Here is a 15,582-nt window from a genome sequence, read left to right on the forward strand (position 1 = left end):
TTGTTGTGCCTGTATATACAATAAAATTTAAAATATACCCACTCTGACAGTCACACAGTACAAATGTCTTTATTCCGAATCTGCTTCGCTTGGTTGGAATAAATTGCTTAAAAGATAATTGTCCTTTGAACAGCAAGAGACTTTCATCTATACAAGGCTTGTGATGTGGGCAAAATGAAATATGAAACATCTTACGAACTTTGTCAACCATTGTCTTAATTTTAAATAGACTGTCGCCTCCAGTACTCGCAGAGTTATCACTGAAGTGCAACATTCTCAGAAGTAGACAAAAATGGCCTCGGGACATAATTTTGCTGAAAACTGGTGTGTTCAAAAGTGTTTTTCTGGACCAATAATCACTTAATTTTAACTTCTTAACTTGCTCCATTAGAAGGCAAACAGCAACAAAACAATACATTTCCTCAAACCCAGTGTATTTCCACTTTGACAGTAGAGAATTCACAGACTCTGTCGTATTTTCTCTGGTGGAAACGTAAAAATGATTTGTTTTGTCTGCAATAAATTGCAACAGTTCTTGAGACATAAATATCACAAAAAATGAAAGAATGCTTGGGTCAGTATCTAATTGACATTTGTGTCCTGAACTCGAGTCATCAAAGTATTGGTTTAACTGCTGGAAATTGGTTTCTTTCCAGTCAAAGTGTCACTTAAGTGCGCTCTTTTCTGAACTGTTTCACTGTCACTTTCTGATTCCTTGGATTCAGAGGAACTGCTGACTGTAATTCTTGCTCTCCCCTCTGATGTAAAGGACTGAGGACTACAGCTTCGAGATTCTATTGAAGACTCATCACCGTTAGCAACGTCAGATAATTCACACTCACTGTCGCTCTTAGAGAGCATATCCAGGATTTCTTTATCTGTGCAACCAAGCAACGTGACATTTCTCACGTAGAAAACAAGAAAACTGAAAAAAATACAGGAATATAAGTCAAATTCTGCAAAGAGTGAACACAGCAAAAGAGATATATGCACTCTCGAACTACACAATCAGACCACTGAATAGCTACTAGAAGAGCAGGGCAGAAAGACAGCTCTGCATGTATACACATCCGTAGCACTCAGGTAGCTGTGACTCAGCGTGCCTAAACTCATCCATAGTAGTGGGAAGGCTGGTGGCGCGAGATGCGTAAACACGTCCTTAGTGCTGTAGGGAAGGCCCAAGGCCGCATCTATACACTTCAGGCATCCCAGATGAATGGCGAGGCATGACGAGTTAACATGTCTGCAGCAGTCAAAGGGTTAATGTAATTTAAGGACAGCTGGGTGGCAAGAACCAAGGACATGTTGCAATGCAAGTTCATATCTGTGGAGGTTTGAAAAACTGGTGTCTGGGGTAAGAATACAGATGGCATTTGTGGTGAAACAGGCACCAAGCTCATGACTGTTATGTTACAGAGCATGCTCTGCAACAGGATATTGTGCTCACAGTATACACCCTCTGCCCATGCCCATCCATCCGAACTGATAACTTGGTGGTAGTCATGTCAATGTAAAAGGCCAAGAAGTGTTTACATAACAGCATGGGTATGACATGTATCATTTCAAAAGTGGCTCTCCCTTTAATAATATATATCTTGCCAGTTTCAGAACTGGTATAGGTGGTGATAGGAGGGTGCATAGGGCAAGTCTTGCAGCGGGGATATTAACAAGGGTAGGAGCCACAGGATAGGTAGATGATTGCAGAAGGAGTATAGAGTCTGACAAAAAGCTGTCCTAGGAATGGTGGGAAAAATCTCGAACAGAATAGACCTCAGATCAGGGCATGATTTTAGGAAGTCATAGCCTCATCGAAGTAGTTGATAAATACATTCAAGACCAGGGTAACACTGACTGACAAATGGTGTACTCCTAAGTTGTTTTGTGGAGGGATCAGCGGCACCAAGATTGGAAGCCATGGCCTGGGAAATCTGCTTCTGAACTAGCTGAGTGGGAAATTACACCCTGTAAAGGCTGAGGTGAGAATGGTGATGTACTGCTGTAAAGAGTCTGCATGTGAACAAATATGTTTGCCTCAAATGCCTAGGCTGTATGGGAAGGAGAGTTTGACATGGAAATGATGGCAACTGTCAAAAATTAAATATTGCTGTTTGTTACTAGGTTTAACATGAACGTAAGTGCGTAGCTGACCTTAGTTGAGAATGAGATCAATAACAACGAAAGTGGCTTGAGACTTGGAATAGGACCATGTGAAATTTAATTGGGAGAATGTTTTTAGAGATTCCAGGAATTTTAACAGTTCAGCCTCACCATGACATAGCATCTTATAATATGGACTCAAGATGATTCATGTGAGGCTGACCTGTTAAAATTCCTGGAATATATAAATACATTCTCCCAGTTAAATTTCACATGGTCCTATTCCAAATACCACTTTTCTTTATGTTGCTCTCATCCTCATTGAAGGTCAGGTACGCACTTCTGTTCACATTAAACCTACTAACAAACAACAGTATTTACATGTTAGCAGTTGACATCTTTCCATATCAAACATTCCTTCCCATACATCCTTGGCATTCAAAGCAAACATATTTGTTCAGGTGCAGACTGTTTACAGTAGTATACTACCATTCTCACCTCAGCCTTCACTGGCTGTAGTTACCCCTCCAGCCTAGTTCAAAAGCACATTTTCCAGGCCATCACATCCAATCCTGGTACTGCTGATTCCTCCAAAAAACAACCTGTGAGTACACTACTTGTCGCTCAGTATTATCCTGGTCTCAAATGTATTAATCAGCTCCTTAACAAGGCTATAACTTCCTAAAATCATTCTGTCTGAGATTTTGCCTTTTTTTGTCATCTTCCCAATCTTTGCAATATCCTTGTCATATCCTATGCTCCTTCTGCAACCATCTCCCTACCATGTGGCTCCTATTCAGGTGAACGTCCCCACTGCAAGACTTGCCCTCTGCACTCTCCTACCACCACCTATACCATACCTAAACTGGCAAGATATATACTATTAAAGGGAGAACCACTTGTGAAATGACACGTCATACACCCACTTTTGGGATTTTTACATTGCAATGACCAAATCAAAGTTATCAGTTAGGATGAATGGGCATAGGCAGAGGTTATATACTGGCAACACACAATTTTCTGTTGCTGAGCATGCTCTTACAACATGACAGTCATGACCTCAGTGGCTGTTTCACCACATGTCCCACGTGGATTCTTCCTCTAGACACCAGGTTCTCAAAACTCCACAGGTGGGAACTGGCACTACAACTTGTCCTGGGTTCTCACCACCCACCTGGCTGTAATTTACATTACTCTCTTTGGTCTCAGCATTTCTTGACAGTAATTGTTCCTTTCTTCACTCCCTTTTAGTTTTCTTCATCTTGCATTTTCTGACATGTCTATTTTTCACTGGCCCCCTCCCACTTCTAACACAAACAGTGCACTTGGCTTTTCACTCTCATTAACTCATACAATATATTTTAACAGTTATCTCTGTCTTGCTTGTTACCCTATCTTCTACCTTTATGCTCTCAGGTTTTCAAATCTCATCCAATGCAGCACCCAACAATTAGTCTTTCCTTCTCATTCCCAGTAATTCTCCCCTGACATGGGGTTCTGGATGACTTTTCCAAACTCTACCCCTTTTCCTAAGCCTCACCAGTCCTTTTCCTCCACCCCTCTTATTGATATATCTATAGCATGCATGCATTATTTGACACTTTTAAAGTATGATGGAAGGATTGGTGGAAGGTTGATAAATTTCTGTTGTCTAACTGAACTCTCAGATTTTGCATCTGGAAGAATGTCGATATGCTTCATAAAACAAATGAGAGATGTACATAATGAAGTTTGAAAAGTAGGAGTTGCTAAGAAATTAACAAGATAGTATAAGGAAGAGGTGTTGGAAAGAGTATGTAGGGAAATACAGCATTCAGTTGGATATAGGAGATCGGCAGTGGTGTAGAGGATGATGAGGAAGATACCAGAATTGAAGGTATGAGCGCAGACTGTATAATGCCTCGGTAATCTGTCAGTAAGGGCATTGCCTTTGAAAGACAAGGTTTGGGGCTTTAGTCCCAGTCCAGGATACAGCTTTAATCTGTTAGGAAGCTTTAAAAAAGTACAAAAAGAGAAAAATAAAAAAAAAGTTGTACATTTGGCTTGAACAGACTGGTGTAGCCCATTCAGTGGTGCAGTTATAACAACGCAGAAACATCAGGTAGTAAATTATGTGATGTGCCCCTGATAAACTAAATATTATTGCGTGATAATTTGAATAGCTTTGATTTTTATTTTATTTATTTATACCTTTTTTGTGTGGGATGTATTTCTTCTAGTGTATTCTGGTATTTGAGTTATTTATTTTGTGCTACTCATTAGTGTTTTGGATTAATTTCTTTAATTATGACTAAAGAATCTGCCGTAAGTGTCACCTAAAAAAGTCATAGATAAATTCTCTTGGAACAGTGTATAGTCAATGTACTACAAGAACAATTTAAGCAAAGTTTGGTAACATCCACAACCATGAAGACAGCTCCATCAACGACATCGCACTGGCCTAGGGCATTGTCTGTAGCGACAGCAGCTGGTCAGCAGTGGAGGTGGCACCATCAGTGGATTGAACTGTTTATGGACAGTCATACACCAACCTAAATACCACCCAGCTTAGCATATCATAGGATCTATTTTTGGTCATGTGGATTGCAGAAGCAAGTAGGTTCTTACACAACCTCTGGCAGCACTGCTAGGGCCGCCCAGTGGAACACTAGGAAATGTACTTTCCAGTGAGAAGTGGTTGCCTGGCAAGCGGTATTCATGATGTGTTGTCAGCCTTGCAGAGGTAATGTTGAGACATGTCATCCCGTCTCCTGTGAAAGGGGCAGAAAGGGTGAATGAAGCTCATCTCGACATCACAGTGCTGAGTGGTTAGGGGCCCAGAATTACATCCACTTGCATTGACATCAGTTCTGTGTGTGCAGGCTGTCCCACAGAACTGATTGATGGATTTGGTTGTGATGCCCTTGTGGTCATTCTTTATGGCGTCTCCTGGGTCGCCCTCTTTGGAAAAAGAACAAGTGGTACTCCTTCTGCATTTGGACTTTTGTCTTTGTAGGGTCGATTTGGTTTATGTGTTTCTGGCAGACCATGCTGTTTGTCAGGGTGACTTCGGCCATGGGCCTGCCTAGGAGTTTTGTTAATTTTACTGGAAGCCACTGTTGGCATCCACTAGAAGAAGAAGAAAAAAAAAACAACAAGGCCATCATAACAGTGGTGATTGACTGGCGGATGTATGATTGAATGCTGTGACTTATTTAAGCAACCATGTAATTTTTCTGCTGGCATGGTTCCATCTTGTGGTGTGGCATGTTATGAAACTAGGAACACGTCAAGAATTCATCCAGAGAGTGCTGAGCCATTGGAGGCCATATGGAAATGTGCGTATCTATTAACTGTATGCCATTATTTTCACAAGTGGAAGTAAATGCATCTGAAATAAATTGTGGCACATTATCAGTTGCAAACTCTCTACTGACATAAACTTTGGCAGGGTCTGGATGGTTTGACTGGATGAGGTGTTCAATATGTGGGACACATAAGGAAAATTTGTACCTGCAGCAATGGCTATGAACCAGGTGTGGCTCAGAAATGTTCCAGCAAAATACAGGCGTAGAAGTGTCTGGCCATTGGAAGGATCGGCAAGGTGGTGTGGTTGGCTTGCTCTGGAATATAGTGCAAGCCACAACCATGTGTGTGATGGTGGTATCAAGATGCCATCAGTATACCTGCAGAGGAGCCAATCTTTTCACAAGGAACTTTCCTCACTCCCTCCCTCCCTCCCTCCCAGTGCCTCTCGTGGAGTAAGATCAGCACCCATTGCTGCAGTCAGTGGTGTCGGAATAACCTCACTGGCATGGTGGTTCCTACCCTGTAGGAGTAGTATGCTGTGGTAGATTGGAAGTCCGTGTGCCCGTATGCCTGGACTTCCGGGTTCGTGATGTGTCTTTGAATGGAAGGCTACCCTGCTGGACCAAACAAAAGAGTTCCTTGACGACTAGGTCATCTGCAGAGTGTCTGCCGACCATTGTTGCATCTAGTGGGAGGCTGGCTACTGCTTCTTTTGCCTTGTCTACTTGGAAACATGCTATTGGACTAGGTCCTGTCCTACTGGTAAACAGGACAGAAGACTGGCACTAGCTTGTTGCCTTGTGAAACAGAATTGGATGTCATAATTATATGTATACAAAAATAGTGGCAGATGCTCTAGGCAGCAAGCTGCCTTAGTGGGGATGGATATTGAAGCCTTGAAAAGGGCTAACCATGGCTTACAATCTGTCAGCAATGTGAATTTTCTATCATATGTGTAATAATGAAATTTTTTAAGGCTGAAGATGATGACCAGTGCTTCTTTTTCAGTTGGCTATTGTTTCATTGAGCTGTTGACAGAGCTTTGGAGATGAAAGCAAGGGCCATTCCACCCCGTTGATGATGTGGGATAAGACTGCTCCCACTCCATAGTTGCAAGCATCTGCTGCTAAAACAAACAGTTGTGACAGGTCACAGGCGGTGAGACATATGGGGCGGAGGGAGGCCTACTGAAGTTCTTCGAAAGGCCTGTCACATTCTGGTGTTAAGTTCCAGTTTATGTTTTTTTTCCTGAGGAGGTTATATGAAGAGGTTGTGTGATTGCTGCTGTCTGTAGTATGAATTTCCAGTAATAGTTCTATTGTTCTAGTGCTGATTTGAGTTGACCAATATCTTTTGGCGAGGGCAATTTTTGGAATACCTCCACATATTGAGGGGTGGGGTGAATGCCTGTAGCACTGTGGATGTGCCCCAAGTATTCGACCTGTTCTACAAAGAAGCTACACTTTTCCTTATTGCACTTAAGATTTGCTTTCTGGAGTACTGAAAACAATGTTTCCAGATTGTTTGCTAGATCCTCAGCAGTTTTGCCTGTGGTGATAATGTTGTCTTGGTAGTTTGCTGTATTTGGCACTTCCAAGTAAGTTTTTGAGATATCTTTGAAAGATGGTTGGGGTACTAGGCACTCCAAATGGTAGGTGGTTGTACTGAGAAACTCGTAATGAAGTATTGATTACTAGTTTCTCCCAAGATTCAGTGTCCAGGGGGAGCTGGAGATATGCATGTTTGAGGCCAGTTCTTCCACCCACTAAGTGGGTCAAGATTACCTCCACATTGGGAATTGGGTATGAGTCCACAACTGATGGGAGCCTATTGTGTTTTTGAAATCACCTCATATGCATAGAGTGCTGTTCAGTTATTCTTCTGAAACTGTAGATGTGACCCACTGACCATTTGAGATAAAGGTAATGATTGTCTCATCCTGTAGTTGTTGTAATTCAAGTTGCAGCTTGTCTTGTAAGGCAAAAGACATATTACCTGCTTTACAGAATTTTGGCATGGCAGATGGGAATAGAACTTCAAACGCTGTAATGCCTGATCGTGGTTGAGAAAAAACTAAATTGCATTTTGCAAACAATTCATCAAGGAAACTGGAAATGCTGAGGGAATGGACAATGGATGTAGAGTCATGTGTCTCTAGTCCCAGTGTGTTGAAGAGATCCATTCCCAGTAAGCTTACCACTTCCGAAGTGTTCACAGCAAGGATCAGACGCCAATAATGTGGGTGCCATACTGTACTTTTGTGGTAAATTGCCGCAAAAACCACACGATGCCATTGCTATAAGTCCTTGTCTGTAAGTCCATGGGTTGGAGGGTTGGGGTGCCTACCTGCTGGCAGGACTGCCAGTTAATGATGGTGGCAGAGGAAACTGCACCTATTTGCAAATTGAGTGGCACAACATTACTGTAGATCGTTAGGGAGATACTGTTGATGGTTGCATGGAACACTGATTTGACATATGCCTTGTGCGGATAAGGTTCATCTCTGGTCACTGTTTCTCCTTCCAGTGGATTGCCCCTGTTGTAGTCAACTGACATTTTGAGCAGTGATTGGCATACTTCTACCTGACTTTCCACATGTTTTACGTTTTACCCTTCAATAATGATACTGATGATTGGGGGGGGGGGGTCAATATAAAGCACTGGTCACATGATGGCAGTCGTTGGGGTTGGCTCTTTGGTGCCAGGTCTTCCCACCCCCCCCTCCCCCCCTCCACCCCTCTCCCCCCCCTCCAATCTGACAGACTGTTCTGACTGGTGGTGGGGGTCTGTTCTGTGATTTTTCCTGACTTCAAAAACTCAGGAAAATCTTGCAGAGCTACTTACTGCTGAACCCAGTAATGGTCAAAAGACTTGATTATGGGTAAGCTTGTTTCTAACAGAGGGTCTTTCAATATCAACAAATCTAGCAGCCTGCCTCTGAATTGCTTCGATGTCTTCCTTCAATCTGACGTGCTACATATCCCACACTCGAGCAGTACTCAAGAATAGGTCGCACCAGCATCCTATAGGCAGTCTCCACACCAGGTGAACTGCTCTTTGCTAAAATTCCCCAATAAACTGAAGTTGACTATTCACCTTCCCTACAACAGTTCTTGAATGCTCGTTCCATTTCATATTGCTTTTGCAATGTTATGCTCACATATTTAAATGTCTTGGCTGTGCCAAGCAGGACACTAGTAATGCTGTAACTGAACGTTAGAGGTTTGTTCTTTCTATTCCTCTACATTAACTTACGTTTTTCCACATTTAGAGCTAGCTGCCATTCATCACACAAACTAGAAATTTTGTGTAAGTCATCTTGTATCTTTCTACCATCACTCAATTTGACACCTTCTTGTACACCACATTATCCTCAGCAAACAACCCCAGGACCACCTCATGGAACACCAGAAAATCTGCTTTTTGGTAAGAGGTGGTTGCCAGGCAAGTGGTCATCCCTCAATGACACTGGGATTTATGATGTGTCGTTGATCTTGCAGGCATATAAAGATAGTAAGACATTGTTCTTGATCAATATCACATAAGACAGTTATTATTAATACTAAGTAAACATTACTGTAATGTACAAAAGAGTACCTACTAATTATTACCTGACTCTTTTCATATTGCTGAAGATTCTCCTTCTTGGAGGAGCAAGCAGACTGTAATGTATGAATGGTTAGGTGAGAAGAGGTGAATCTCAAAGTAATTTACATCACCAAAAATAAGTTACTGTAATAGCAGTGTATTTGTTGGTTTCATTGAGCAAAAGTTCTTTAGATATGAAATGCACATTTTCTGTTGTTGCAGGCAGACCAACTGTTTGATCCCATGACATTAGAGTTCAGGTGCACTTTTTGCCGTGAGGTTGTGGAGGAAGACCAGTCAGCTCTTCCAAAGAAAGACTCGCGTCTCATGCTGGCACGTTTTAATGAACAGCTTGAACCACTCTATGTCTTACTCCGAGAAGTAGAGGGCATAAAACTTGCTCCTGAAATACTTGAACCAGAACCTGTTGATATTGGCACCATTCGAGGGTTAGTAACTTCTGCATTACTTTTTAATTTTTTGAGATGCTTCTGTATAAAATTTACTTACATACTGTTGCTACTGTGGTCTCTTCTTTGGAGAGAGGCATTTATTATATGATGAAGACTAATGGCTTTGGAAACCACAGTACTTTTGCTACCTTGTATTACAAAATTATCTTCAGGGACAGTGAATCTAAAGTAAATAAAGTATTTATTCAGAAGAAGTAAGCAATGAGAGGCTTTGTGCAAATAGTTGTAGACTATTACAGAGGGAGGGAACTATTATCTTTGAAAAGTACCAGTGTAATAAAGTAAATATTCGGTTACCAGCAGGAGATAAAACAGCAGCTATTTAGTATAATTGAGAAGGCAACAGCTTTTTTTCAAAATAGGAACTCTCTCGCTGATTTAGGTGGTTAAATTTAGCTAGGATAAGTGTGAATAGCACTAACGAGTATAGTGGTAGTTACTTGCTAATACTGTATAGATATTGATTTTCTTTTATTAATTTGTCCCTCGACTCATTCCACATTCTGATTGTTCTCCTACAGAACATAGTTACTGAATGAATAAATGCTTACCTACTCTGTCAATAAGGATATATTAACTGTTTGGCTGAATCTCTCACAGTAAAAACAAAGAAAGAGCCTGTCATATAGGGCATAGTTGTAAGTGATATGGTAATTCTGAAAGAGGAAATACAGAACAAATTTCAGAAGAAAAGGCTGAAGAGGAATGCAGAGGAATTTATAAGACATATTGTAACATTACCAAAGGGCTGGCAGCAAAGGTTTATCAGGGACAAGCTTGGAGGGGGGTGAGACAAGTGCAGTCTTCTATATATATAATGTATGACATATTTATTACATAGTGGACTTGAAAATGACTCTCCATAAATTGAAATGCAACAGAATAGTAGAACCATAATTCAAAAGATATTAATTACTCATGCCACCTTTACTTCAAATTTAAACAACACGAGGTGCTGTAACAGCTACATTAGACTATAAACAAATATATGCTATGGTCTTTGTACGTCACCTTCATTTTCAATCAACTGCAGAGTGAGTCTCTGCCTGCTGTTTTCATTGCTCAACACAAATGAGTAACTTCAGCTGACTGAAGTGTTTAAACAATAATAATGATTCAAATATATTTAATACAGAAAATACTTAAACATGGTGAAGTTGAGCCTGTGCTGTGTGAAATCTACTGATGTTTCAAAATGTGTGACAGTTGTGATAAATGCATAAACAAACAATTCAATGTTTGTTGTGCAGAGGTTTAATCTGTAGACTTGGATTGAGAATGAGTGGATATTAAATCCTTACCAGGTCATACAATATTAGGTTTTTTCATAAATCACTTAAGTCAAATGGCTGGATGATTCATGTGAATATGATACAGCCAACTTTATTCCTCCTCATTGTTCTATATGAGCTCATACTGCATAATTGATGATCCCATGATTGACATCCTATTCTACATTCCTTTATCCTCTGTTGGTGAACTGTGGTCAAGACATTAGATTCTGGTACACAAGACAGCATTGTAATGCTAAAACTTATCAAAAGCTATGTGAAAAATATGAACCTTAATTAATAAAGTATCCTGGGCTATTATGCTGTGATCAGAAGACTTTCACAGTAAAACCCAACATTTTGTCCCCATCTGCGGAAAACATTTTCAGGTGTGATTGTAACTTCTTTCAATGTGCAACTCACACCCTGGCTCACTACCAATTGCAGCAAAGTTCTGTTTATACGTGCTCCCATGCAGTGGCGTGAAGCAGTGATGGGTAACATCCTTTGAATACCTGGGCACAATTGATCACTGTCAGTTGCCGTCGATCTATGTTGCTTTCATCCCATGTTGGAAGACTCATACACATCTTCTTCAGCACTGGGATCCAGATGTCATTCAGTTTCAAGCCGTCCTCCTCTCTGCTGAAATTTCTGGGTTGGTTAAAAATCTCTATGACCTTCCCATACAGCCTTTTATGGTATCCACTTGTTGTTGTTGTTGTGGTCTTCAGTCCTGAGACTGGTTTGATGCAGCTCTCCATGCTACTCTATCCTGTGCAAGCTTCTTCATCTCCCAGTACCTACTGCAGCCTACATCCTTCTGAATCTGCTTAGTGTATTCATCTCTTGGTCTCCCTCTACGATTTTTACCCTCCACGCTGCCCTCCAATGCTAAATTTGTGATCCCTTGATGCCTCAAAACATGTCCTACCAACCGATCCCTTCTTCTAGTCAAGTTGTGCCACAAACTTCTCTTCTCCCCAATCCTATTCAATACCTCCTCATTAGTTACGTGATCTACCCACCTTATCTTCAGCATTCTTCTGTAGCACCACATTTCGAAAGCTTCTATTCTCTTCTTGTCCACACTAGTTATCATCCATGTTTCACTTCCATACATGGCTACACTCCATACAAATACTTTCAGAAACGACTTCCTGACACTTAAATCTATACTCGATGTTAACAAATTTCTCTTCTTCAGAAACGATTTCCTTGCCATTGCCTACGCCGGCCGAAGTGGCCGTGCGGTTAAAGGCGCTGCAGTCTGGAATCGCAAGACCGCTACGGTCGCAGGTTCGAATCCTGCCTCGGGCATGGATGTTTGTGATGTCCTTAGGTTAGTTAAGTTTAACTAGTTCTAAGTTCTAGGGGACTAATGACCTCAGCAGTTGAGTCCCATAGTGCTCAGAGCCATTTTTGCCATTGCCAGTCTAGATTTTATATCCTCTCTACTTCGACCATCATCAGTTATTTTACTCCCTAAATAGCAAAACTCCTTTACTACTTTAAGTGTCTCATTTCCTAATCTAATTCCCTCAGCATCAACCGATTTAATTTGACTACATTCCATTATCCTCGTTTTCCTTTGGTTGATGTTCATCTTATATCCTTCTTTCAAGACACTGTCCATTCCGTTCAACTGCTCTTCCAAGTCTTTTGCTGTCTCTGACAGAATTACAATGTCATTGGCGAACCTCAAAGTTTTTACTTCTTCTCCATGAATTTTAATGCCTACTCCGAATTTTTCTTTTGTTTCCTTTACTGCTTGCTCAATATACAGATTGAATAACATCGGGGAGAGGCTACAACCCAGTCTCACTCCTTTCCCAACCACTGCTTCCATTTCATGGCTCTCGACTCTTACAACTGCCATCTGGTTTCTGTACAAATTGTAAATAGCCTTTCGCTTCCTGTATTTTACCCTTGCCACCTTCAGAATTTGAAAGAGAGTATTCCAGTCAACAAAGTCAAAAGCTTTCTCTAAGTCTACAAATGCAAGAAACATAGGTTTGCCTTTCCTTAATCTTTCTTCTAAGATAAGTCGTAGGGTCAGTACTGCCTCACGTGTTCCAACATTTCTACGGAATCCAAACTGATCTTCCCTGAGGTCGGCTTCTACCAGTTTTTCCATTCGTCTGTAAAGAATTCGCATGAGTATTTTGCAGCTGTGACTTATTAAACTGATAGTTCGGTAATTTTCACATCTGTCAACACCTGCTTTCTTTGGTATTGGAATTTTTATATTCTTCTTGAAGTCTGAGGGTATTTCGCCTGTCTCATACATCTTTCTCACCAGATGGTAGAGTTTTGTCAGGACTGGCTCTCCCTGTGCTATAAGTAGTTCTAATGGAATGTTGTCTACTCCCGGGGCCTTGTTTCGACTTAGGTCTTTGAGTGCTATGTCAAACTCTTCACGCAGTATCGAATCTCCCATTTCATCTTCATCTACATTCTCTTCCATTTGCAGAATATTGTCCTCAAGTACATCGCCCTTGTACAGACCCTCTATATACTCCTTCCACCTTTCTGCCTTCCCTTCTTTGCTTAGAACTGGGTTGCCATCTGAGCTCTTGATATTCATACAAGTGGTTCTCTTCTCTCCAAAGGTCTCTTTAATTTTCCTGTAGGCAGTATCTATCTTACCCCTAGTGAGACAAGCCTCTACATCCTTACATTTGTCCTCTAGCCATCCCTGCTTAGCCATTTTGCACTTCCTGTCGATTTCATTTTTGAGACGTTTGTATTCCTTTTTGCTTGCTTCATTTAGTGCATTTTTATATTTTCTCCTTTCATCAATTAAATTCAATATTTCTTCTGTTACCCAAGGATTTCTATTAGCCCTCGTCTTTTTACCTACTTGATCCTCTGCTGCCTTCACTACTTCATCCCTCAGAGCTACCCATTCTTCTTCTACTGTATTTCTTTCCCCCATTCCTGTCAATTGTTCCCTTATGCTCTCCCTGAAACTCTGTACAACCTCTGGTTCTTTCAGTTTATCCAGGTCCCATATCCTTAAATTCCCACCTTTTTGCAGTTTCTTCAGTTTCAATCTGCAGATCATAACCAATAGATTGTGGTCAGAATCCACATCTGCCCCTGGAAATGTCTTACAATTTAAATCCTGGTTCCTAAATCTCTGTCTTACCATTATATAATCTATCTGATACCTTTTAGTATCTCCAGGATTCTTCCAGGTGTACAACCTTCCTTTATGATTCTTGAACCAAGTGTTAGTTATGATTAGGTTATGCTCTGTGCAAAATTCTACAAGGCGGCTTCCTCTTTCATTTCTTCCCCCCAATCCATATTCACCTACTACGTTTCCTTCTCTCCCCCTACTGACGAATTCCAGTCACCCATGACTATTAAATTTTCGTCTCCCTTCACTACCTGAATAATTTCTTTTATCTCGTCATACATTTCATCAATTTCTTCATCATCTGCAGAGCTAGTTGGCATATAAACTTGTACTACTGTAGTAGGCATGGGCTTTGTGTCTATCTTGGCCACAATAATGCGTTCACTATGCTGTTTGTAGTAGCTAACCCGCACTCTTATTTTTTTATTCATTAGTAAACCTACTCCTGCATTACCCCTATTTGATTTTGTATTTATAACCCTGTAATCACCTGACCAAAAGTCTTGTTCCTCCTGCCACCGAACTTCACTAATTCGCACTATATCTAACTTTAACCTATCTATTTCCCTTTTTAAATTTTCTAACCTACCTGCCTGATTAAGGGATCTGACATTCCACGCTCGGATCCATAGAACGCCAGTTTTCTTTCTCCTGATAACAACGTCCTCTTGAGTAGTCCCCGCCCGGAGATCCGAATGGGGGACTATTTTACCTCCAGAATATTTTACCCAAGAGGACGCCATCATCATTTAATCATACAGTAAAGCTGCATGTCCTCGGGAAAAATTATGGCTGTAGTTTCCCCTTGCTTTCAGCCGTTCACATTACCAGCACAGCAAGGCCGTTTTGGTTTATGTTACAAGGCCAGATCAGTCAATCATCGAGACTGTTGCCCCTGCAACTACTGAAAAGGCTGCTGCCGCTCTTCAGGAACCACATGTTTGTCTAGCCTCTCAACAGATACCCCTCCGTTGTGGTTGCACCTACGGTACGGCTATCTGTATCGCTGAGGCACACAAGCCTCCCCACCAACGGCAAGGTCCATGGTCCATGGGGGCTGCCAATATTTGAGTCCTGTTAAAAGTGAGTTTGGTGGTCTCTTGGCTGCAAAGAAAAAATCTTAACAAAATGGAACATCACAGTAAACTACAAACTCACTCAGTAGACACAGGATCACCTAATATTGACCAAGGATGCTGGCAAACCATTTGAAAAAGCAGGAATTTGTAGGATTCCATGTAGCTGTGGGGAAGTACACATGGATGCTACAAAAATAATGGTCAAAAAACAACTTGAAGAGCACAAGGGCAACTGTAGAAGGGGAGAGACTGACATATCAGCTGTTGCAGAACATCCCATAGAGATTATTAAACACCCCATGAATGTCAATAGGAAGGAGGAGGGCTTGAAGTTGAATGACATCTGGGTCCCGGTGCTGAGAAAGATGTGTATGAGTCTCCCACCATGGAGTGATGGCAACAGCAGAGGACAGTAACCAACAATGGCCAATTGCGCCTGGGTATTCAAATCATGTGATGTAACGCCACTGTGTGGGAGCATGCATAAATGGTATTTTGCTTCAGTTGATAGTGAGCCACGGTATGAATTGGACACTCAAAGAAGCTATGATCCCCCCTGTAAATTTCCTCTGCATATGGGGATGGAATGATGGGCTGTAAAGTGAAATCCATCGGACCATGGCACAATAATCCAAAATATT

At 41.3% G+C, this 15,582-nt stretch overlaps 1 protein-coding gene across 1 annotated transcript in view; it reads left to right on the forward strand.

Annotated features, from left to right (window-relative positions):
* Positions 1–15,582, forward strand: part of LOC126203431 (general transcription factor IIE subunit 1) — a 91,551-nt gene that overhangs the window by 56,437 nt on the left and 19,532 nt on the right. Inside the window, exon 4 of the mRNA XM_049937750.1 lies at positions 9,196–9,422. Coding sequence (XP_049793707.1) covers positions 9,196–9,422 — 227 coding nt within the window. The remainder of the gene's footprint in view (positions 1–9,195; positions 9,423–15,582) is intronic.

This window comes from Schistocerca nitens, chromosome 9 (genome assembly GCF_023898315.1).
Source record: "Schistocerca nitens isolate TAMUIC-IGC-003100 chromosome 9, iqSchNite1.1, whole genome shotgun sequence".
NCBI lineage: Eukaryota > Metazoa > Arthropoda > Insecta > Orthoptera > Acrididae > Schistocerca > Schistocerca nitens.